This window comes from Cottoperca gobio, chromosome 14, assembly GCF_900634415.1.
Source record: "Cottoperca gobio chromosome 14, fCotGob3.1, whole genome shotgun sequence".
NCBI classification, from domain to species: Eukaryota; Metazoa; Chordata; class Actinopteri; order Perciformes; family Bovichtidae; genus Cottoperca; species Cottoperca gobio.
This window is the reverse complement of record NC_041368.1, coordinates 15,934,232-15,957,548: the sequence shown is the minus strand read 5'-3', so window position 1 is coordinate 15,957,548 and position 23,317 is coordinate 15,934,232. Positions and strand designations below refer to the sequence as shown.

The 23,317-nt window shown below is 38.6% G+C and overlaps 3 protein-coding genes and 1 non-coding gene across 4 annotated transcripts; 3 read left to right on the top strand and 1 right to left on the bottom strand.

Moving 5' to 3' along the window:
* Positions 1-2,083: 2,083 nt before the first annotated feature.
* Positions 2,084-3,495, top strand: LOC115019219 (homeobox protein SEBOX-like). Its single transcript, XM_029448667.1, has 3 exons — positions 2,084-2,140; positions 2,389-2,567; positions 2,660-3,495. Exons 1-3 carry the CDS (start codon positions 2,101-2,103, stop codon positions 3,284-3,286), a joined length of 846 nt encoding a protein of 281 aa, XP_029304527.1. The 5' UTR covers positions 2,084-2,100; the 3' UTR covers positions 3,287-3,495.
* A 52-nt stretch (positions 3,496-3,547) lies between these two features.
* On the top strand, positions 3,548-3,621 carry trnat-agu (transfer RNA threonine (anticodon AGU)). The gene has a single exon. It is a non-coding gene; the product is annotated as a tRNA-Thr (tRNA).
* A 1,208-nt stretch (positions 3,622-4,829) lies between these two features.
* On the bottom strand, positions 4,830-8,714 carry vtnb (vitronectin b). The gene is made up of 8 exons (XM_029448624.1): positions 8,651-8,714; positions 7,670-7,786; positions 7,291-7,539; positions 6,843-6,982; positions 6,410-6,566; positions 5,456-5,614; positions 5,054-5,374; positions 4,830-4,966 (listed from the first exon to the last, which is right to left on the bottom strand). The coding sequence occupies exons 1-8, from the start codon at positions 8,712-8,714 to the stop codon at positions 4,830-4,832; spliced, it is 1,344 nt and encodes a 447-aa protein (XP_029304484.1).
* Positions 8,715-12,193: 3,479 nt separating this feature from the next.
* slc13a2 (solute carrier family 13 member 2) lies at positions 12,194-20,677 on the top strand. The gene is made up of 12 exons (XM_029448001.1): positions 12,194-12,307; positions 14,532-14,660; positions 15,239-15,375; positions 15,883-16,143; positions 16,622-16,783; positions 16,878-17,000; positions 17,929-18,138; positions 18,373-18,473; positions 18,659-18,774; positions 19,816-19,977; positions 20,058-20,195; positions 20,555-20,677. The coding sequence occupies exons 1-12, from the start codon at positions 12,206-12,208 to the stop codon at positions 20,675-20,677; spliced, it is 1,764 nt and encodes a 587-aa protein (XP_029303861.1). The 5' UTR covers positions 12,194-12,205.
* Positions 20,678-23,317: the final 2,640 nt, after the last annotated feature.

Below are 23,317 nucleotides of genomic sequence, written 5' to 3'. Positions count from 1 at the left end.
CTTATGTATAGGCCTATCACATTCTTATAACATTGGACGGCAAAGTTCATTACTAATCAGATATAATACGTACATCCCAGAAATCCAATGTTTGCAGCATATAGCAAAAGTAGTGTTACACAACCTGTATTCTTATTACAGAGGAAATATGTGCTGGAAAGCTTCATTGAGCCTCATTTATTTTTTTAGTATTAATTTATATTCATTGAATAATTGTTTATGTAAAATGAAGGCTAGTGTGGAATAAAGTCTCCATATTGGAGTTAATTAAAATGTTATTGACTTGGAAGAGGGAAGTAAGACTATGATAAAAGTCCATCCAAACAGGCTATTTACGATATATAAATACAAAGATAGATAGATAGTTAGATAGATTGTCATTATGTGTTTCTGAATCTATCCCTATTAAACGGTCTAATGTTGCCATCTAGTGGCTTCTTTTAATCTCTCACTGTCCTTGTGTAAGAAATAGCATACCGTAAACTATAAACTATAGGCCAACTAAAATAGCCTACGTATATAAATATAAATATAAATATAAATATAAATATAAATATAAATATAAATATAAATATAAATATAGGCTATTACAAATCGTTACAAGCTTTAAAACTGGGAAATGCTACAGATTACTTATTCAGATTTGAGGTTTATAAACCATAAAAACGTTACTCCATGTTTCTGTTTTAACATGTTCAGTGTCAGGGGTCACGAGGGCTCTGGCAGCACGTGACCCTGTTTCGACGGCCCATCTATTTTTGGTATCGACATCTTGTCTTAATGTAAATCATGTGACGGCCAGCGATGGATTGAGTTATGATCTTAATGGTCCATTGTTCGTAAAGAGCAGGAGCCAATGTGGAATACTTCACTGCTAATGTGAGCCAATCATGTCGGTGAATGTCTAATCTTTAGATTGTTATGGCTCCAAAATCATTTCCATCATCACGTGCTCACCATACATGAGAAGCAATGCTTGGCATGCCATTATAGTTATTTGAAATAATTCTGAAAAGCAAAATACACATTTAAATTGAATACATTTCCATGCCTAGTTTTTTTCCCTTCTGAGCCTGTTATGTTTAAAAATGTAAATGATGTTTCTAATGGCCCATACACTGTGAGTCTGGCACTAACCTGGGAACTGGCTGTGCATTGGACTGTGCGTTATCCGGTGTTTTGATGTCTCGATCGCTGGAAACACAACCGACCAGGAAGGAGAAAAAGTAGCCCGATTTGTCACCTCGACACTTTATAGTTGACTGAAGCCTCACACTCCGGCAGCTTCTTCAATACACTTCCACTATCCACACACTGTGTGTTTCTTCCTCTGATGCGCACCAGGAGGCAGCGAGCTGTAGAGCAGAGGATGTTCCACAGACTGAAGTGTCAAAAAGTGCGATTGTGTTACTTATCCCGCCATGTTATTATCCTTGTGTAACCGAGTTCAAATGTATTTTAGTTTTTAGATATATTATGGAGAACACTATAAATTAATACATTACTTTGGAGGTATGAAAATCAAAGACATGTAATCTAAACCCAGTGCTTTTAGGCCTACATATACACTTAGAAATTGCACAAAAATATTGCCATTTTCCATTCTTCCATTTCCCCATGCACAAACTGAACTGGTGTGAGTGGTTTTGGAAATGTTTTAGGCTTTTATGCGCAGATATTTACCAGAATATCTCAGTGTTGCTGGACTTCACGCTCCTGCAGGATAGAGCTTGTCGTCGAGGGGAAATGGGCACATTAATGGGTCACCTGGGATCAAACAGACACCTATTAGCCGGACAGCCGTTAATAGGTGTGTAACACATCAAAGGCACGCGTTTGTAAGGCTTGACAATATCCACTGAGATGTGCAGGAGGGTGGGGTGTCAGGGGGGGTCGTTCTGTGTCCGTCAAGCAAAGTATAAAACCCTCTGGTATCCTGTGTGATCATCAGTGTCGAGGAGAGTTCTTGAGGACTCGATATTACTTTGTGTTTGAACTCTACAGAGGAACATGGCATTCGGGTTGGATTTTACTGGCGGTCATGTTTCTGATATGAACACGTTTTACTCGGGACATTATTGGCCCGCTTCATGTCTGGATATGAACAACAACGACAATTACGTACATGACTCCAGCAGAGGTAAGTAACTGACCTTTATTTTGTTAACACTTTTTAAAAACTGTTTTAGGGAACCAGTTGTAGATTTAAAATACAGTATTGCATTTTATTTGTGTTGCTTAAAGATCAGCGGATTTGACGTATAAATAATTTCCTCAAGTCGCTTTACCCATCTCCAAAGTTAATGTCTGTACCTGCTGTATGTTTAATTATAATTGAGAGGTCAGAAAAGCTTATTAAAACTTTGATGTTTCGTCCTTTCCGTCTAGCGCATCATTATGTTCCCCACAGGACGCGCTCGGACACTCAGCGCCGCCGGAAGCGCACAACTTTCAGCAAGGTGCAGCTGAGCGAGCTGGAGAGAGCCTTCTCTGTCACACAGTACCCGGACATTAAAAGGAAGGAGTCTCTTGCATCTATAACCGGGCTACCTGAGTCTAAAATTCAGGTATGACACGTGCTTAACAGACTTCACATGCGTAACTTTGGATATCGCCCCAATGTACCATACAAATAACCACATTTCATTATCTTCAACAGGTCTGGTTTCAAAATCGACGCGCGCGCTATTTCAAGAGCAAGAAAGCAACTAGAGAGGTTCACAAACCCTCTGCAGACTACCTGCATCAGTTCTCCTACACTCAAAGTCCCAGTCCACCTTTCCCACAGTTGGCTCCTTCTTTCCCTCATTACCCCAGCCTGCCGTGCCCACCAGGCTACCCTGCTCCCTGTCTACCTCAGTCCACCAGGCTCTCAACCATCCCGGGGGGTCAGACAACGTCACTGCCCGCACCTACATCCCCTGTCGCCGCCGACCAAGCTACATCGTGCTACCCGCATGGACCGGAAGTTACACAGGACTACCAAACCCCATACTTTCATACCGATTACTGCAATTTGTTCCCACACAGCGAGCTCAGTGAATGGGATTTGACGGAGGACTTTGAGGCTTTCCTCGGAGATGCACAGGGATCCCAACCTGCAGGTAGCCGCTGCGCTTCAGTAGGACATCCTGCACCCAAAGAGAACATCCAGAGTCAGCAGAGCTTCTGCAGCACCGACGAATCCACGGACGACTTGTCCGATATGTGCTTTCAGGAGCTGGGCGACTTTAAAATGTCGGAATTGGACATTTCTGCAGCAATGATTGATTATCTTTTGGGTTGACTGATACAATAAGAGGGAAGAAGAGTAGGCTACGTATTTAAGACCACATTGTAAATAGGCTTAGCTGTAATAGAGTATTTATTGTGCGATTGCAATGATGAAAGGACTTCCTTATGTGAATTAATTGTGTAGAACTATTCAGGTATCCTATAGTTATCTACATATTGTAGTGTATTTCATGTGCTTTACAAATAAAACATTTTAATATATACTCTGTGTGAGTTTTATATATATTGTCTACTGCCGGCCTCGTCGTCACGTGGTGCCGTGGCTTAGTTGGTTAAAGCGCCTGTCTAGTAAACAGGAGATCCTGGGTTCGAATCCCAGCGGTGCCTTTTTGTTGCCGGTTCAATGTCTACAAAGCGACGTGGAAATATTAGAGTTAAACTCTACCATCGGTTTTTTTATACTTTAGTAAGTACTTCGGTAACATAAAGGAAACATATTTCATACTGGAAACCGGAAGGGATTTCCTCAGGGATGTCCAGGTCTTGTTAGACTACATGGATATTAACATGTTACTAATAGTTTCTTTGTAACAGTAATGTAATATATAAACACGGTAAAGGAAGTAAACATGCAGCTGTATGAACGGTGATCTTTGGTAGCTTAAAAAACATATCACTGTGTTGACAGTGTCCAGTGAAAGAGAGGCATTGATATCATTTTAATAAATTAAAAATTACTCAAGCTATTTGACTAGATTACAAACCAAAATCAAACTAAATGCCAACAAAAATATATAAGATATTCTTTATGAACAAATTAAAAATGTGTAGTAAGGTCAGATGTCAGAGCAACAGATCAACATACATGGGAACAACAAACAGCCAAACACAAAATAAACCATTTTGTTGTAGTTCATATAAATAACAGAGTTTATGTGATTTGACATATAAATATGAGACTATATGATATACGGTGTGTCTTTTTAATTTTGTGTCCTTGCAGTCTTTTGTCCAGCAGAGGGTGCACACGGTGTCTGCTGGACAGACTGAAGAAACTAATTTCAGCAGAACAGAGTCACAGTGCAACAACCTTTTATTGTTGTAGGGATGTAGGCTAATATATAGTCCAACAGAGGTCAGTGTGTGCATGTACAGGGTCAGAGAATACACGTGCCAGTATGACCATTTGTGAAAGGAAATGAGAATTGGAGGTATTGGTCAGAACCAAATATTGTTGGCTGTTTGAGGAATTCATTTATTAGGGTTAAGATCAGAAATGTGTTTAAGTTAGGGATATGCATTTACTTGTGATAGCTAAGCAGGGAATGCATTAGGTGTGTTTGTATGTGATGACATATACAAGAGGAATATTGAAGCACTCGCAGAACTGAAATCTGAAGTTTATTAAATCGTACAGAATTTCAGCCTAATTACCTAAACATAGAGGGGACATCCTCGGCGGCATTTATCTCCAATGAAATGCTTTACAACAAAATTAACAGAAGCTATTAGAAGTTCATATTGAAATTACTTAAAGACTTGCCACTTAGAGGGTTAAAACACAGAGGGAACTTCTCCTTATGGACTCAGCTGGCCTATTTCTTCTCTGCCCTCGATGCATCAAGAATCTCTTCACTCTTGCAGCCCAGCCAGTATTTTGCAATGGATCGTGGGTAAGGAGGTTCGGCAGTGTCCACATGTTTTCTCTGCAGATTCACTCTGTAGTATTTATCTGGCATTATAAAAAGAGAAGGAAACATGATTAAAGATAATCTTTTTCATTCTGTAACAGTTTAACTTTGACTCCATGTATTCATACCTCTCTTGAAAAAATACACATTTTGAATGGGGGTGCTTTTGTGCTCCTGTGTCGTGCTCTCATCAATGGTGTCGCTTAAGTCGCTGTAGTCAAACCAATCATCATAACCCCAGAAATCATCAAACAACACGTGGCGACTCTGCCTTCTTCGCTGTGCACGCTTGTTGCTGGGCCTCCTCCTCCTACTGCTGCGCCTCTTTGCAGGAGGGGCCGTGGGCTTGAAACTGAGGTAAACTCGTCCCACCATGGCTGCATCTACAGGGCCGCTGATGCCCTGCCAGTCCCGACTGGTGAAACCAGTGCCTGTGTGGTGACTGCTGTCTGAATGAAGAGGAAAAATGAGGGATGATTAGAGACAAACACACGTGTAAATACACAAGAAAACACAAAGCTGAGCCTTACAGGAGCTTTGAAAGAGCTCTGTGAAGAAATCCTCCCATGTCTGATCACAGAAGAGGTCCATGTAGCTTGTGAACAGCACAGATGGGGAGGACCTGCTCATCTGGACGCACTCCTCATGGGAAGGCTGGTTCTTGAACGCATACTGGTAATACTTGTCTCCTGAAGAAAGAAAGAAACACGTTTTAACATGCCACAATAGTTTAAAAAAACTGGTGTAAATAATAAAATTGATGATTCCTGAATTCCATTTAGCGGCATGCTATCATTAATATTATTAAGACCACCTGAGCTATTCCTACTGTGCTGTGAAAAAGATCTATATAGATAAAAACTTTCAATCAACATGTATTAATTAATAAACCTAGAACTTTAGTCACTAAGTTTCATCGGTATGAAATAATGAGACAAGATACTGTCACTCAAATGTTTACCTAAATAAGTATTTGCATCACAATATACTCAAAGTACCAAAGTAAAAGTAATCATTACGCAGAATGGCGTTCAGAATCATATATATTTTGTTATTGGGTTAATTATTTAACTAACACCTTTTTAATAAGGCATCATAATGTATTTGTTGATTATATTGGAGTTGAAGTATAAGGTAGCATAAAATGTGGTTACTTAAATGAAGTACTAGTACCTCAAAAGTACAAAAACTTGAGTAAATATACTTCCACTACAAAATAAGTAAAGATATAATAAAAATATTTCTGCGGCACAAATGTTTTTTTGAATGTTTTTTAAAATCATGAATTACTTTATGGCTTTATTTCCCCAAACTACTCAAATAAAACTGCTTGTTAAAATTCTGGTTGAAAATGCAAGTTGAGCCAAAGCAGAGTACTGCATTCACTCATTGATCATGTCCTGGAGGATCAACCCATCACAGTTTAAACTGGGCACAAGGAGTTTTTGAATACTGAGAAATATCACATACCCCTACACAATTACCTTTGAAAAAGTAGGTTTTCTCTTTGCCACGGTGACTCGGTGCTGGTATGGCAAACGCGGCCTCAATGTCATCTGGTATGCCATCGAAGCCGACTGAAATGTCTCGCGGATAGTCGTCATCCAAGACATCACCGTCAAACCTCCAGTACTTGTTCCCCTGAGGGAGAATAAATACAAAGCACAAAGCAGTGAGGTTAATAAAAGGGAATAATGCTAAAATAATACATTTAAAAGTGTTATAGCCTGATGAAGATTTGAGAACTGAAACATTGTTAATGAAATGAATAATCAACCGTGTAAAGCATTCTTTGGTTTTTTTTCACAGCCAAGTGTTTGTGAGCATAAAAAGTATTGATTATCCTTTAATTTCCATGCAAAGAGTAATCAGAATACACCTGCAGCTTAAGTATAGTTTAAGTTTAGAAGAATCTACCTTAAAGATGTAGGATTTTCCCTGGCAGTTGATGCGTGTGAATGCAGCGTCTATGGGTCCAGAGATCCCCCACACATCCTCGATGAGTTTTGGGTAACCAGGAAGTACGGCTTTGTCATCCAACTCAAAGAAATATTCACCTAGGAGGAAAAGTATAGGCTTTGCATCAGTGCCATAATCAATTACATTTATTTAAAGGTATAATATGCAGCATTTTCTTATACAACTTCATTCAAAATGCGACACCTTCCCACAGGGTTGTGCGAAGGTGCGGATGTGTTTAGTTGTGCTTTAGAATGTAAACGCTGTGAAACAAAACACCGCTGCTCTCTCTCTCTCTTTCCTCCGCTCGCTCATTGAGCCGGCGCCAAATTTGAATGCTGCGTGTTTACAAACAGACTGTACATATACTTATAGGACAGAAACTCTTTTGGATGTCCAGGTTGACCTCTAAATGCATATATCGACCCGTTCTTCAGCTGCAGAAAAGCATCAAAAGGTCGACCGCTGCACGCTGCTGCATCAAGGTCTACAGGTGGTGAGGGCCCTTGTATGGTGGTGGGTTGGGGAGCGGCAGTGGTGGTTTCGGCGACTGTGTTGAAAGTTGGTGGGACAGTTGTTTGTGTGCTCTCGGTAAAATTTGCCGTCATTGCTTCTGTTACTTCATCTGTTTCCTTAAAGGTATCGCCACGAGCAACTGTGAGCAGAACAGACAAAAGTTGGGTCACATGGAGATGTTTCAGTAGAAATGAATCGTTTACAGAAGCCAAGAACTTAAACTTAAAATACAAATAGTTTATTCATAGAAATGGTAATATTCTACTCACTTTTTTTAGGGCAGAAGGTGTCAAAGTCGCCACAGCAGCTTCCATAGTACACACACATGGAGTCACATTGACATTTTGTCAGCGGGTTGAAGATGCTACAGCGACCGTCACAGGACTCTGGGGAAATTCAGGTTTTTAGTTTCAATGTAAAATGACTTGTATTGATATAGAGGTAGAAGAACTACTCAGATACTCAAAACACTGCATTACAAACATTCTCTCTATAGAAATAAAGGCCTCTTTGACTGATTATATTATAATATACTGCACTGATTCATCAATGCAATTAATTTTTTTGTAGCAGTTGTAGGAGTTGCTAGTTTTATGTACTTTATTTAGAGTTACTAGGTCTTTTAGTCTAGGGGGTCAAACTAAATTGTTAAATTTTAATCTGAAAGGTAAATAGTAATAACAGCTGTGGAATAAAGTTTAAAATAATAATTTACTTAAATAGGCTACAGTTCTTCAGTTAATGTCAGTTACCGTCCACCGCCAACAACCATTTAAATGTACATACTTTTTCTCATAGCCTATTTCTTTGTGTGTACGTGCATCTGTGTGGCGTTACAGCGCACGCAGATGCGTTTTGCATTTTGCAAATAAAACCAAACTGAAACAACATGTTCTGAAAAATACACTGTTAAAAAAGACTTTAAACAGATACTGAAAAGCCACTTTTTAATTAAGAATAAATCTAGAATACAACGTCACATCTTATGTTCAGAGATACTTTTGGGTAAATGCATGGCAAACACATAATTATTTACTATAAAGGTAATGCACACAATTCCTAAAAGTACAATTTGTTACTAATATCACACATTTTATACGTCAAAAATGTCACTAATACATACATCATACTTCTAGTCGGTCTTTCTACTTTTAATATTTATTGACTATATCTGCATTCAGTGTGCCTGTATTTTATTTCCTTTAGCTTTAAGATTGGTTCAATTAGAAAAGACCATCGGGAAGACTTACCTTCTGCAGCAAAGGTGGTGTCCAGCAGGAGGACGAGGCCCAGCAGAGCCACAGCTGGCTTCATGCCGAAATATCCCACTTTTAAAAAACAAACCAAAAAATGTGGAGTTTTAATTCAGAAGACAACTGTACCCCTTACACCAGTGAACTATTCAGATGAGTTTGAGTGTCCCACTTTGGGGTGCAGCATTGTGTGCAGATGATCAATAGATATTTATCAGAAGCTGTTGACCCCCAGGCGTCCGCTTTCCTGATTGGTCAACACTCGGCTGTGATAATCATTAAACTGTGACGGCTGATCTCTGTCCCAGAAACATCAGCCTGACATCTACATGATCACTTTAAGGCACAGAATATACCCATTGACTTTCCTGTTGTGTGGCAAATTTAACAGCGTACATCAGCTTACTATTATTTAATTTGATCAGAAATACCCAACATATATTTAGATATCTTTTTATCTTAATTAGGAAAATTGTTAAAATGCAAAATTAAAAAACAGACTAGAAACTACATACGTAAGTGTGCTATCGACCTTTTTCACTGAAGACAAAAGCACAGTTGTAAACAATACATATCATTAATGGCTGAATTCCTTTTAGCTGTTTTGATTTCAGGTTCCTGAGCTCAAACATTGTGTAACCAGGGCAGTCTTTTTCCTCTTATTGATCTGGCGTGTAAAAAAACAACCCTAAAGCAAACACAATGCCTACCTCTAAATTTAGCCCTGATAACTAGAGTGGCATGTTAAAAAAGAGACACAACAAGACAATATATGTTTTAAATCTGTGGAGTACCTGCTCTTTTATTGTGGACTATGACCAACAGGAGATTTTATTGCGGACTATGACCAATTGTTATTATTGTTATTGTGGACTAAGATTGTTGATGATCAGATTCAGCACCATGGAGAGACGTAGAGGCTGAAACCAACACATCACCACCATGGGGACAGATAACAATGTTATCACTTCCTCATCCCTCTGTTAAACATTGAAAGATCTTGTTTAGTCAAAGAGTTAAAGAGCGTTGGTAATTTAGCTTTCCTCTACACTCAAATTGAAGCATTTCCAAATAAGGATGGAAGTCAGTGGTGTTTAAACATGTATTTGTTCAGTGGAAACTGGTGAGGGCAGGTTAGCAGACCATGTGGACTTTGCTTTCTAAGTGGGAATTGAATCAGTTGTTGAGAATACTAACAGTGCCATATCTTTAATACTTGTCAATTAATAAGACATAAAATGGTACACGGTTATTTAAAAGAAACACACAGTGAAAAGCAAAGAAATGTCTGTAATGTCTGTTTTTGGTTAGTACATACCAAGCCCTGAAGCTGAAATATATATAGTCTTTAAGCGAGTACTCCAGCAATGTACTACTGTATTTCCATAAAAGTGGACATCATCAGGGTTTCTTTCCTCCTAAACTAAATTGGTGCAACATAATCTTTATTATATCAGTATGTATGATGGTGAGACACTAACAGGGATTGGAGAAACTCCATGCGGAAGATTGTAACTTTAATAAGTAATGAATTATTACAACCTGTAACAGACGAGTAAAAGATATAGATATAAATAAAATATTTTAAACGCATCTTCTCTCCATAACTTTTGTCTGTTAATGAGTTATATACCAATTAAAAGATGTTTATGACGAATAGGAGGCTGGCTTTCAGTACAAAATGATTGCCAAACCTTTGAGCTTTTGCTTATAGAACATTGCATGATATAAAAGCTGCACATTAACACAGTGTGCAGCTCAGTCTTATGCTTTAATTTGAGGGATAACATTTCACTTACCAATTATTCAGTCAGGAGCAAAGTTGTCTCTACTTCGTTTTTTCCTGTTGAAATGTTAAAAGCAACTCTCTTATCAGTTATTGTTGCATACTGAGCTATCTTTATAAATACCATTAATAGTAATTGAAAGACTTCTAAATCACTGTAATAGCCTACTTTGAAAGACAAGTGCTAATGTAGGATATGTAAAACTATTTACTCAATTAACTCCAGCCACTAAGATGTGTTGCTTTCGTAAAACAATATAAGCACATGGTAGATAGTGTTTTTATGACTTAATTGAAGCTTTTCCTTGGCCTTATCTCACATATGAAGTGTAGGAATAAGTCATAAAACAACAGAGAGATCTCAGTGATTTCCTTGAGTTGCGTAAGATCATATAATACTACAGTGACACGTTTATTAAGAATAGTTAAAAATGTAAATCTTATGTTGCTCTTTATTGGTTTCCAGACGTGTTGTAACATATATGAGTTCCTGATTTGAGTCAGTAACCCAGCTGTAAAGATGGACTCTGTGTTGCTTTTTGGGTCAAAGTTTTAGGGTCATTTCATTGATTTCATCATTTCATGGACTAGCTTGTTAGCAAACATGCTACAACACGTAAACAAGACTGCAGTTCTTTGAAGGTGTTTTTTTCAAATAGAAGATTCTCATTTTTATACTTTGACTTTATGTATGTATTAAACAAACAAGATATAAAGTGTCAACAAGTGAGTTTAAAAGTGCTGTTAGGTGTATCATGTTACCGTCTACAGAGCCAAGATAGCTGTTTCCGGGCTCTGTGCTAAGCTACAGGCTGTCGGATGTATCAAACTATTCATTTAAAGTAAGACTACTGTAAGTGTAATAACACTACTGCAAAAACCAAACCATAACAGTAGCACACATAGGGAAGAGTAATAAAACCAGCAAACCCACCAAGCAATGACAGTTACACAGAAATATAGTTTGCTAACATTTTAGCCACCATAAGCTAGCAGTCTCATACCAGACTAAGTAAGGTTGGAGTAGCAACACCATTAATTGTAGTGAAAAGAAAAAGCGTATCGATTATAACTTCAACTTTTCTTTCAAGGAAGAATGTTTTATTTCTCTCACACAGGCTGACAGTACATGTCAGACCGTTCTCTACTTACGACACAGTTTACAACAGAGTTATGAGATATTTGTACTACAGTAGTGGTGTTTCTTGAATCAAGTTATAACTAAAAGTTCAGCTTTTGTCGACCTTGTAGCAGACTGGATTCAAAGGGCATCAAAAACAAATACATTAAAACAAGCATCATATATTATCAAAACTAGGGTCACTTTTAAGAATTCCTAAAAAGGAGTAGCTGCATGTATCCTTTCCTTCAACTCAGCTGCACAGGCACTGACCCTGACCTTTGGCTACAAACTCGACAAAGCTTACGTCCTTTAGGTGATAAAACTATCTTTCCCTTCATCTGTCAGTCTCTCCACCTCTCTCTACCTTTAATATGACCTACCCAATAGCCTCGTCTGGTCCTCTGCCATGGATTGGGATCTATTGGGTGTTGAGTTAATGTTTGATATGCTTCTACATATACAAAGGGTCTGGTTGCAGGCATATTAGTCTCATTACCTCAGTGGGTCTCTGCGAGGCACGTACTGTATGTGTTATGCTCATCTAAACATTGGTGATTGGTTTATTTAATATTTTTGAGTCTTGAGATACCTTGTGGATGGTTTTTTCTCCTCTGGTTTAGTTAGTTATTCTGTCAGGAGAATCATGGCTAGCTGGTTTAGGTGGCTGTGGTACCACAGAAACTACATCATCATCGTTGTTACTCCGCTCATACTGCTTCCCCTGCCACTCATCATCCCTACATCGGTGAGTGTGTGTGCATGGAGGTAACTTTTTAATTAAGTGGATGGTTTAAATCTGTGTTTGTCTTGACTGAATAAACATTACAAGTGTTTAAAACAAGAGTATAATGCAGGTAACAGCTGTGGTGGGTTTGACTGTTAAGAAAGGTGTTTGTTCCCTAGTTGTGCCTCTTTTTTCTCCTTATGTCTTTCTTAAATGCACTGCACATGTCAGAGAGTTAGATCAGTGTTTCTCTAACTTTTTTTAACTAATGTACTCCCTATTATTTCAGCCAAGTATACCCTGACCACTGCAAAACATTTATTTCCTCTGTATTCAGCTGTATTGCTGCAATGTTTCCACAAATATGTATTTCTTAGTTTTTGTCATTCAACATCAGAACACATGGCTGATGTTTTTTAAATTAACATTTCAAAAACAAAAAGTACTCAAAAGTACTCCTATTTGAGAAACACTGGCTACATTATTGAAACAAAAGCACTCATTCATCATGCTTATCTTATTATTATGCTCTTTGAGTGGCAACTCCTTCCAAACAGTTATTACATATTGGTACAAAGTTTTAGGTGCTTTTATTGTTGCAACTACTAATCTGGCTCTAATATTGTATTTTAAGACCTAATGTGCAGCTCAGTTGGCAAAATCAAGGAGACTCACAAGTGTTTTTATGAATAAAATGCCATCATAATTCTTTAAACTATTCTACAATCACATGGCTTTAAATAATTACTTAAAACCCTAAAATATAAAAGTATTCAGACAGTTTTTCCACTTTAATGCCCATGTTTTAGTAATGTAGCATTACACTTATTAGTGGAAGCCATAAAGGTTTGTCATTCAAATGATAAAGGGAATATTGAGAACATACATCTACGGTATAACTAACAATACATGAATATAGATTATTTGTTCTGTAGCTCATCAGGTCTACAATCTTTCTAATCCTAAAGAAAGATAAAGTCTGCAGGGCCAAATTCCCAACATGATAAGTTGAAAACAGTCACCTTATGAAACCGTGACCCATGTAACCTATTGTGTGCAAATGGACAACTTCATTCATCAGCATGTTGATCTGCTTGTCTTCATTCATTGACTGTATTTAAGGCTCTGTTACTTTATGATGAATGAGAGACGAAGGTGAGGTAAATGCAAAAGATGGCTGCATCCTAGATTTGAAAAATGTTTCCACAATACATTTCATCTCAAGTTAGTGAGTAAAGTTTTATCTGAGTTTTTTATTTTTTACTGCAGGACCATTTAAACTATGGAAAGGTGCAAAAACACATGTACACACTTAGTTTGGTGGACTAATAATAAACAATAATAATAGTTATGATCATTAAAGGAATAGTTTGAAATGTTCATGACAAAATTGAAACCACACTCATGTCTGTCCGCTAAATATGAAGCTACAGAAAGTAGTCTTCAGGTTAGCTTAGCATAAAGACTGGACACGGGTGGAAACAGCTAGCCAGATTTAGCCAAAGTAATAAAAAAATAAAAGACCTACAAGATTCCCAAAGCTCACTAATTAAAACGTAATATCTTATTTGTTTAATCTGTACAAAAAACAAAGAGTGACAATGACAAGTTGTGCTTACGATGTGTTTACGTGCCAGACTTTTCAGTGGGTTTTGTCATTGCAGCTAACTCATGGTTGCCTGGTAACTGCCTCTTGCTAAGAAATAGTCCGTCACATAACCCCCGTAAAACCTCAACTTGCTGTTTTAACTTTAAGTTTTGTATGGATTAAACTTGTGAGGCGGATGGAAAGTTTTGTGTCGGGTAGTTTAAACAGTCTTTGTGATTTTTACGGAGTAACCATAAAGAATTATCTTGTGAGACAAGAGCTCGACAAGCTGTTTGTATTATGATCAAGGTTTGCTGCTATCTGCATGTGGAAAGTCTTATTGCCTTTTAAAGAGAGGTCGGAGATAAGACAAAGGACGAGAAATACTGTACGAACTCTAAAAGTGTGTGTCCGTCTATGTTTATGTGTGCGTGACTTTGTCAAACATCTGTATCTTTGAATATCTCATCATATTTCAGATGTAAAATGCCAAAATGCTGCGATAATGACGTGGTGTTCGTCACTTCTCATTTAGAGGATTTGTCCTGAACACTTCTACTTCACGGCCAATTTCTTCTGACCCAAGTGTCCATGTGTGTGTGTGTGTGTGTGTGTGTGTGTGTGTGTGTGTGTGTGTGTGTGTGTGTGTGTTGACAGGAAGCCAGATGTGGTTATGCGATCATCCTCATGGCTCTGTACTGGTGCACAGAGTGCATGCCTCTGGCTGTGACTGCCCTACTGCCAGTCATCCTCTTCCCCATGATGGGCATCATGAAGGCGGCAGATGTACAGTCCTTATTTACTATTTTGTGCTTTATTATGTGCCACCTTCTGATACCTGCAGGGAAATACTGCTGCTTATGACAAAAAGGTTCTTAGACATTTTGGTGGAAAGATATTTAGTATTTCTAAGGTTTCGTTATAATTCTACGTAGCTTTTTGCAAGGTGTTACGAGTCGTCCTTGACAGTGCATAGAGCAATGTTTCATAATGGGACAACACTAAGTGGGCTGCGGTAGAATAGTCTTTTTGCTTAGGAAGGTTCCTGACTGAGTGAAATGAGCCGCAAGTATCCAAGTGGCCGCAATGATAAGAGCTGGTTGCATTCTCTAGATGCTAAGGAAAGGTGCTTGCTTCAATTCTTCCTTTTCAGTTCCTTTAGCATAAGGTACACTAGATCATCCTTTAAAAAAGGAAAAGAGATAATATTGTCCCACAATTCCCTTTATATACTTTTATTGCTCGTAAAAGAAATGGGATGATACATTATGTAGGGACAGCGTGTTCACAATTCAAACACTTGATTTGTACATGTTTGTACATGATTCCTCTGCTGAAGTCAGTGTCTGTGCGATTTGTTTCAGGTCAGTATTGAGTATCTGAAAGACTCGAACATGCTGTTCATCGGTGGCCTGTTGGTGGCCATCGCAGTGGAGTCCTGGGGCCTTCATAAACGCATCGCTCTCCGAGTTCTGCTGCTGGTCGGCGTTCGTCCGGCCCTGTAAGAAAGCCTTGTGCTACAGCTCACCTGTGTACACTATATCAGACTGCAAAGAGAAAGATGTTAGCAAAGGGTCAACGGTGCCTACAAGGATCTCTATAGTCTTGACTGATTAATAATTTTAATCAGATTTATTTAAAGTGATAATACATGTCAGACATGCTCAAGTCATTAAACAAATCCTCCATTCGGCACTTCTTATTACATGATGCGTCTCCAGAACAACAACTACATCTCACAAGTCATTAAATCAATTCACTGAAACTTAAAGGGGACATGTAATGCTCATGTTCAGGTTCATTTGGTACATGCTTTAATGTTCAAAAAACACTGTCTGTCTGAATATACGTGCATTTATCCTCTGTCTCTTTAATTATCCCTCCCGAAAAAGCCCAATCTGCTCTGACTAACTCAATTACAAAAACTGCAAAACCAGAAAACACAACAGATCTGATCACCAGTACAACCTTCTACTTATGATCATATTTCCTTTCACTCCCCTCACAGGTTAATGATGGGCTTCATGATCGTCTCATCCTTCCTGTCCATGTGGATCAGCAACACGGCCACAACAGCCATGATGCTGCCCATCGCCCAGGCCGTGCTGGAGCAGCTAAAGGCCACAGAGGCCCGGGCGGACGAACGAGATTTCCTGGCTGCAGCTGAGGACAACCCCGCGTTTGAGCTCGAGATCAGTCAAAGTAAACAGGAAATGGTGGACGAGAAACAGCCTGACACCAAGGCTGAGCTGGAGGACAGAGTGTGTAAGTAAAAATGTCTTCTAGATAGATGACCTTTTCCATAACTTAAGAAAATAAGATAATGAGGCAAATAATAATTAATAGGATCCCTTCAGTTATTCATATAAAAGTGACAGTACAGATACATTCAAAATCTGAAATATACACATGATAGGTAGAGCGTATTTAGTGTTTAATACTTCACTAGATCTAGACCTGTCACGATGATTACATTATGGACTTATCGTACGATATATGGACATGACTTCGATCATTTTTGCTGACCTCGATATTGCCCGTAGTTGTGTTCACATGCATTTTTGTTCATATAAGAATGTCGCCAACATAATGCCAGAATAAACAGAGGGTTTTTCCTACCATTATAAGACCTAGGCATTGTGCATTTGTTGCTGTTTTGTAAATTGTTCTGAGAAATTGTGAAATGAAACCTTCCCAATAACTTTAAGTCACTGAATGTCTCGGGCTCCAGGTGAACATGACTGTAGTCCAGAGTCACTGCAGGAGTCCAAGAGACAAGCCATGGATGAGAAGTACGCGCTCCTGACCAAAGGGATGAGTCTGAGTGTGTGTTACTCTGCAAGCATCGGAGGCACGGCCACGCTCACTGGCACAACCCCTAACATCATCCTCAAGGGTCAAATCGACAAGTAAGGCATTTATAAACACAGGGGGATATTATTTGAGCTGCTTAACTCCACTGTTCCTCCTCTCACCTCTCCTTCTTTCTCATCTTTTGTGAAGGCTCTTCCCTGCGAACGGGGATGTGATCAACTTTGCCAGCTGGTTTGCCTTTGCTTTTCCCAACATGGTGCTCATGCTGGTGTTGACCTATTTCTGGCTTCAGTTTATGTTCCTGGGCTTCAAGTAAGACAACTTCACCCTCGTACAGTCAGCATGTTTAAAATGGCCAACTATAAAATATTGTCCCACTTACAAGGCAGCAGCCTGTTAGCCTAGCTTAGCACAAAGACTGGAAACTGAGGGAAACAGCTAGCCTTGCTCTGTCAGAAGATAACAAAATTCACCAACCAGCACCTGTAAAGCTCACTTATTAATTATGTCAATCTCGTTCAACACTGTCTCATACAAAATCATGTTCACATAAAACTAAACGTCATTATCAATAAGGTTTTGAGGGAAACATATTTTCTCACAGGTTATGGTTGAAGTTTTATTAAACACATTTTTAACTTTGTAAATTGATACAAAGCCAAACACTTGAACAGAGCAGAGCTATTATTAATATTATTAGTAACACATGTCCATGTCTTAACATCAAACATCTGCGCTGACAAAAGGTCTACTGTGTTACTAACTACCGTTACACAGGCAGCCAGTTATCTGTCATGGGTTTTATTATGATGTTAGTTTACCAGCTCTACTGATTTCCCACATGTTAATATTGTGCTTACACTACTGCTGCTGGATAAGCTTTATGGTACAAGGTGCAGTAAAAGGGCCCAAGCCATTATCAGAGACAAATCAGGCTATTTATTTTTGCTGCTGCTTTCAAGTAAGCGATAGCACAGCGTCAGGACACACACACCACTCAGCAACACCTTTATTCTCAGGCTGCTTCAACATGACTCCATGAGGTAGGGTTAGGGTTGAGGTACATTTTCAATAAAGAAACTTGGTAACCCAAGTGAATAAGTGCCATAAATCCATGGTTTGCTCAACCTTAAAGTTTAACCAGCTCTCTGAACTTAGTCCATGCTTATAAATCGTCAAACATTTCTTTGATTTGTTGAGCGACCCGCGGCATCTTTGCACTTTGTACTTTTCTCCTCAGCCTGAAGAAGTCATTTGGCTGCGGTGTGAAAAACGACAGAGATAAGGAGGCGTACACGGTGATGAGGCAGGAGTACAAAAAGCTGGGCCCCATGAAGTTTGCTGAGTGGGGGGTGCTCACCATCTTTGTTCTGCTGGTAGTCATGTGGTTCACCAGGGAGCCGGGCTTCATAGACGGCTGGGCCACAGTGCTCTTCAATCAGAGCGGACCGTGAGTATTTCACTTTCTTTACTTTTTTTGGGTATGACTTTAAACAGTAAGTGTGGTGATATTCTATATTATTTTTTATTGTCAACAAATCCCAAGAAAAGAACAAAATAAAGTCTGATCTGTGACATGTTCCTTAATCATTATGAACATGCACTTTACTGCTGCTGAGCACTAAATCTGCAGTCCCCAACAAACACACTAAACATAAACATAATGTTGTCTTGTGACCCTCAGGTTTGTGTCAGATGGAACCGTGGCTATCTTAATGTCGATGCTCTTCTTCATCATCCCCTCCCAGATGCCCAAGTGTGGAAGCTATGGTGACAACGACAAAGGTAGAATGATCCACTAATTACACAAATCCATAATAATACAAAATACTACAGTGTATGCTTTAATGATGTTCGTGTGACCTACATTTCAGATCATCCGAGCACTGGGTGATGATTACCCAGTGGATATGACACTGCTTTTTAAAACTAATTAATGTTCATGTTCACACTTCAACTGGGTCTCGTAGGTGAGAAGGTGAACGCTCCCCCAACTCTGCTGAACTGGCAGGTGGTCCATGAGCGAATGCCCTGGAACATCATCCTGCTGCTGGGAGGAGGCTTTGCTCTGGCTGCTGGCAGTGAAGTAAACACCCATGAACACTGTGTTTTCTCCTTTTTAAAGGGATAGTTCAAATGTTTTGAAGTGGGGTTGAAAGAAGTACTTATCCATAGTGTCAAGTATGGATAGTGTATAAGATCAGTGCACAGCAGAGGGCAGGCGGCACGCCCCCAGTTTGGAGAAACAGCTCAGCAATGTACTGCTGTGGACGGGGGCCACAGTAAGACCTGTTTTAGCCACCTAAAAAAAAATCAATATCAGTTTAAGTGTACACTATATTTAGAGTATTTTCACTGCTTTAACTTGACCAGAAAGCTTTTACAACAGGGAACTGAAACCGTTATATCCATCTATGCTCTCTTCAAGACTCCATTGACAAAAGCAATAATTTCACTGCGCTGAACACAGAAGTTACTTGTCTACCGCGGCTTGGAAAGGTTAGTTAGTTTTTAAAAATTTGTGACTTTAGTGAATCTGAACTAACTGTTTAAAACACCAAAGTCACACAATAACAGAAACCGAAACCGACTAACCGATTGAGGCAACCGTAGATAAGCAACTCGTGTGTTCTACAAGGTAAAATAACAGTTTTTTTAATGGAGTCCGGTGGCTTTGGTGAGAGCATAGGGGTAAGCATAAGAGGGCTTCTGTTCCCTGTTGGAAAGGGTCTGGTAAAGAGGTGAAAATATTCTAAATATAGCGTACACTGTACGATTTCTATAGGTGGGCCTTTTTTCAGGTGGCTAAAAGACGTTTTGCTGCTGCCCCTGTTCACAACAATACTTTGCTTAGCTTCTGTGCTGGTACTCATGTCTATTTCTCTAAACTGGGCGTGGGCCATCTACTGTAGGTAATACACTGAATATGTGTAAGTACCTCATACAACCCCACTTCAAAACATCCAAACCATCTAATTGATTGATCCGCTAGTGAATGTTAGTTTTTATAACCAATTACTTGTTAATTTATGTTGTAAAAGTTTATTCTGGTTACCGCTTTTCAAATGTGAGGCGTTCCTGCACTTCTGTGTTTCACGTCATTTCTGCCTGAAACATTTGTTTACAGGAGTCAGGTCTGTCCAAGTGGCTGGGAGATATTTTGTCCCCTCTGGAGCAAATTCCACCCTACGCTATCTCGTTGGTGCTCAGCCTGCTGGTGGCGACGTTCACCGAGTGCTCCAGCAACACAGCCACCACCACCCTGTTCCTGCCCATCCTGGCGTCAATGGTAAACAGATGTCCACATGCACAGACAGATTAACACACAGCTTCTCCATGTATTTAACTGTGCTCTGTTTCTTATCATAGGCCGTAGCTATTAAAATACACCCGCTGTACGTGATGCTGCCCTGCACCATCGCCGCCTCTCTGGCCTTCATGCTGCCTGTGGCCACACCACCCAACGCCATCGCCTTCGCTTTTGGAAAACTCAAAGTCATAGACATGGTGAGATTCATAGACGTGATACACAATCAGTGTTACCTCAATCATTCATGTGAGCAAAGGTGAGAGGATATACATTAAAAGGAGATGGTAGGAGGAGGGAAGTGTCCTTCACATAGACTGGAGAGAAACATTGATGCAGGACAGACAACTAGACTTTTAGGTTTTTTAGAAGATATTTTTTAAGTCTTTGATTTTAGTGTATAGGTCTATAACATCTCCTTACATCGTAACACCTGCTAAGGCCTTGGAGGAGACTAAATTCATTGCTTTTTAACACTTTTCAAGACCTGCACGTATGTTTTTTTTAACTTTATACTCATACTGTATACTGATCAGAACGTCACTGTCTGTCCCTTCAGGTGAAAGCTGGCTTCATGCTGAACATCATTGGGATCTTGACTGTTAATTTAGGCATCAACACCTGGGGATACGCCATGTTTGATATGGGAAACTTACCTCATTGGATCAACAGTACAGCTTGAGTAAGAAGGACAGAGAGACAGATGTATGAAGAGAATGCAATCTTAAGTGTTTAGCTACAAAATAGCCTGAATATCCATGACTAAATAAGAAACAAAGTAAAAAAGAAAAGAAAAGAGAAAATCATTGATTATTATAGAAGGAGAAGGGAGGGGAGTAAATCAAAGGTTGGTTAAAGGTCGGGGTAAAGAAAATAAAGTTTAATGATGACTATTTAGACCAAGTTTCACATAGCAGTGGTGCACCGCACTCTCATACAAACCGGCATGACTATAAAACAAGACCTTGGTTAAAAAAAAATAAAAGTGATTGATTTACAGCGAGAGAGATAAGAGTGAAGCCTATTAGACTCTGAGCTCTATTATTAGAAAGACTCTCCTGCTGTGTTCAGCACTTCCTCGATACAGATCACGTCCTCGTACACATTTCCCTGAATGTGATGTCATATTATTGATGTATTTATCACTCACAAATAATGCAAAGATGCAGTACACTGTGTGTTTGAGTGATTATTTAAAATGTGATTATTGATGGTGATGTTTACAGACAATATGTAAATGAGCTGAATTTGAATTAATTGTATCAGTTGATTTAACTTATTACTGTGGTCCTTTTGTTGGACCGTAAGTCTTTGTTCTTTTGTTGCACTTTTATTTTTTGGCAGTTTTTGTCACACTCACTGTATATGAACAAGCATTTACTGTACATTTCTTAACTTTTGGTGATTATTTGTATTCCATCAAGGGGAAATTTGTTATCTTAAATTGGAAATACGCTCGAGATAAATATGGGAGAAAGCTATTAAAGTAATAGTTTAACATTTTAGGATATACGCTTATTAGTTTTCTTGCAGAGAGATGAATACCACTCATAAACTTGTATAGTGAATTTGAAACTATTGCACAAACACTGGAAAACAAGAGGATATAGCTAGTCATAACCTTAAAAAAACCAAAAACCAAATGCTTAACAGCACCTCTAAAACTCATTAATTAACATATCAATGTGTAAATATATTATGCACCGGATTATTTTCTCATGACATCATGTAGTAAATTTAATTTAATTTAAAATGCTTTATTTGCATAAGTGTAACAAAGACAATATAAGATTAAAAAGAAAAAGGTATAATTCATAAAATCAATCGAATAGCCCAAAACGTTTTACACTTTGTTTGATGGTACAATTTAAACAAACGAGATATAAAGTTTTAATTTGTGAGCATTAGAAGTGCTGGTAGGAAAGGGACAAACATGAGAGCGGGATCTATTTCTTATCTAACTCTCGACCAGAAAGGAAGCGTATTTCTTAAAATGTTGAACTATTCCTTTAAATAAATCCATTCTAGTAATCTAGTAACACTGAAAAACGTTGTTTAGCATTAAGGAAGTTAAAACACAGAAAGCGCACAAATCAATAGCAGGAAGGTGTTACTTATATCGTGTACAGTGATAGATGAAAACGCTGGTTGAAGGATAACTTTGAGATAAGAGGCTGCCAACAGGATACGATTGTAGTGGAGGTCAATATCTACTGTGGTTATTACAGGAAACTGTAATAAACTGAATACGTAGAGAGAGACAGGACGTCCCAGCAGAGTCATGTGTTTTTCCACATTTATGCTGTTTGTATTCTGAAAATAAAAAGCATCATCATGTGAACAAAGTGTGAACTCTCTGACACCCACAATAAGTCAGGACGCTGTGATATTTCAAAAAGTCCCGTACATCTTTATTTATTTTACTTCTGTTCAGTCATACCGACATTTGAATCATAAAAACTTTACATCAGTTCAAAATAATTTGTACATGAGTCACAGTCAGTCGTAAATAAATCTGATCTATATATGTGTTGCTTTTGTTTGACATAACATTCAAGTCAATCTGTTTTATCTCCGATTAACAAACAGAGTCTAATCTTAGTCCTCTCCTTTCTATTTCTTCTTCTGTATTCCCTGTAACATCATCAGCATCTTGTGCAAAACCAAAAAATCAAAGTCACCCATATTTCACTTTGAGCCATATCTCCACTTCACTTTTTAAATTTTGATCTGAACACACAAAAAGGTGCATTCAAGTAATTTCCTTTAAACTGGCTGCTCTTCTGACAGACCTGGCTCAAGTAGTATTTGCAAATACTTTTCAGCGTTTCTTTGAACACACTTTTACTGACGAATCACTGAAAACACAGAAACCAAAATGACTTTCAAGTGCTTTATATCAGACAGTATGTGCAGATAGGCTGAAAATAGAGAACTATTTGAGATACAATTTGAGTCAGGTTGTGTATCGGCACAGACAGAGAGAAAGTGTGCAAATTACAATTTAGAGGCGTCGCAAGAGAGTTCAGTTACTGATTCTCTGAGATAAATGCCCTCAAATAACAAGATTAACACACTCAGGTCCTTACTCACTGGAATGTGTCTGAAAACAATGAGACAGAAATGTATAAGAGGCAGAAATTAGATAACAGTTCAAAAACAATGGCCACAGAAACAGAGATTAGATTGCGCACAAACAAAAATACATGAGATTTAAGGGTGATTTCTGTTACACTCCCCCAATCTTCTTACTTTTCGCAACACAAATCCGACTGAAAAACATCAACATTTACAAATGCATGTTTTCTTTTTCTTCTTTATA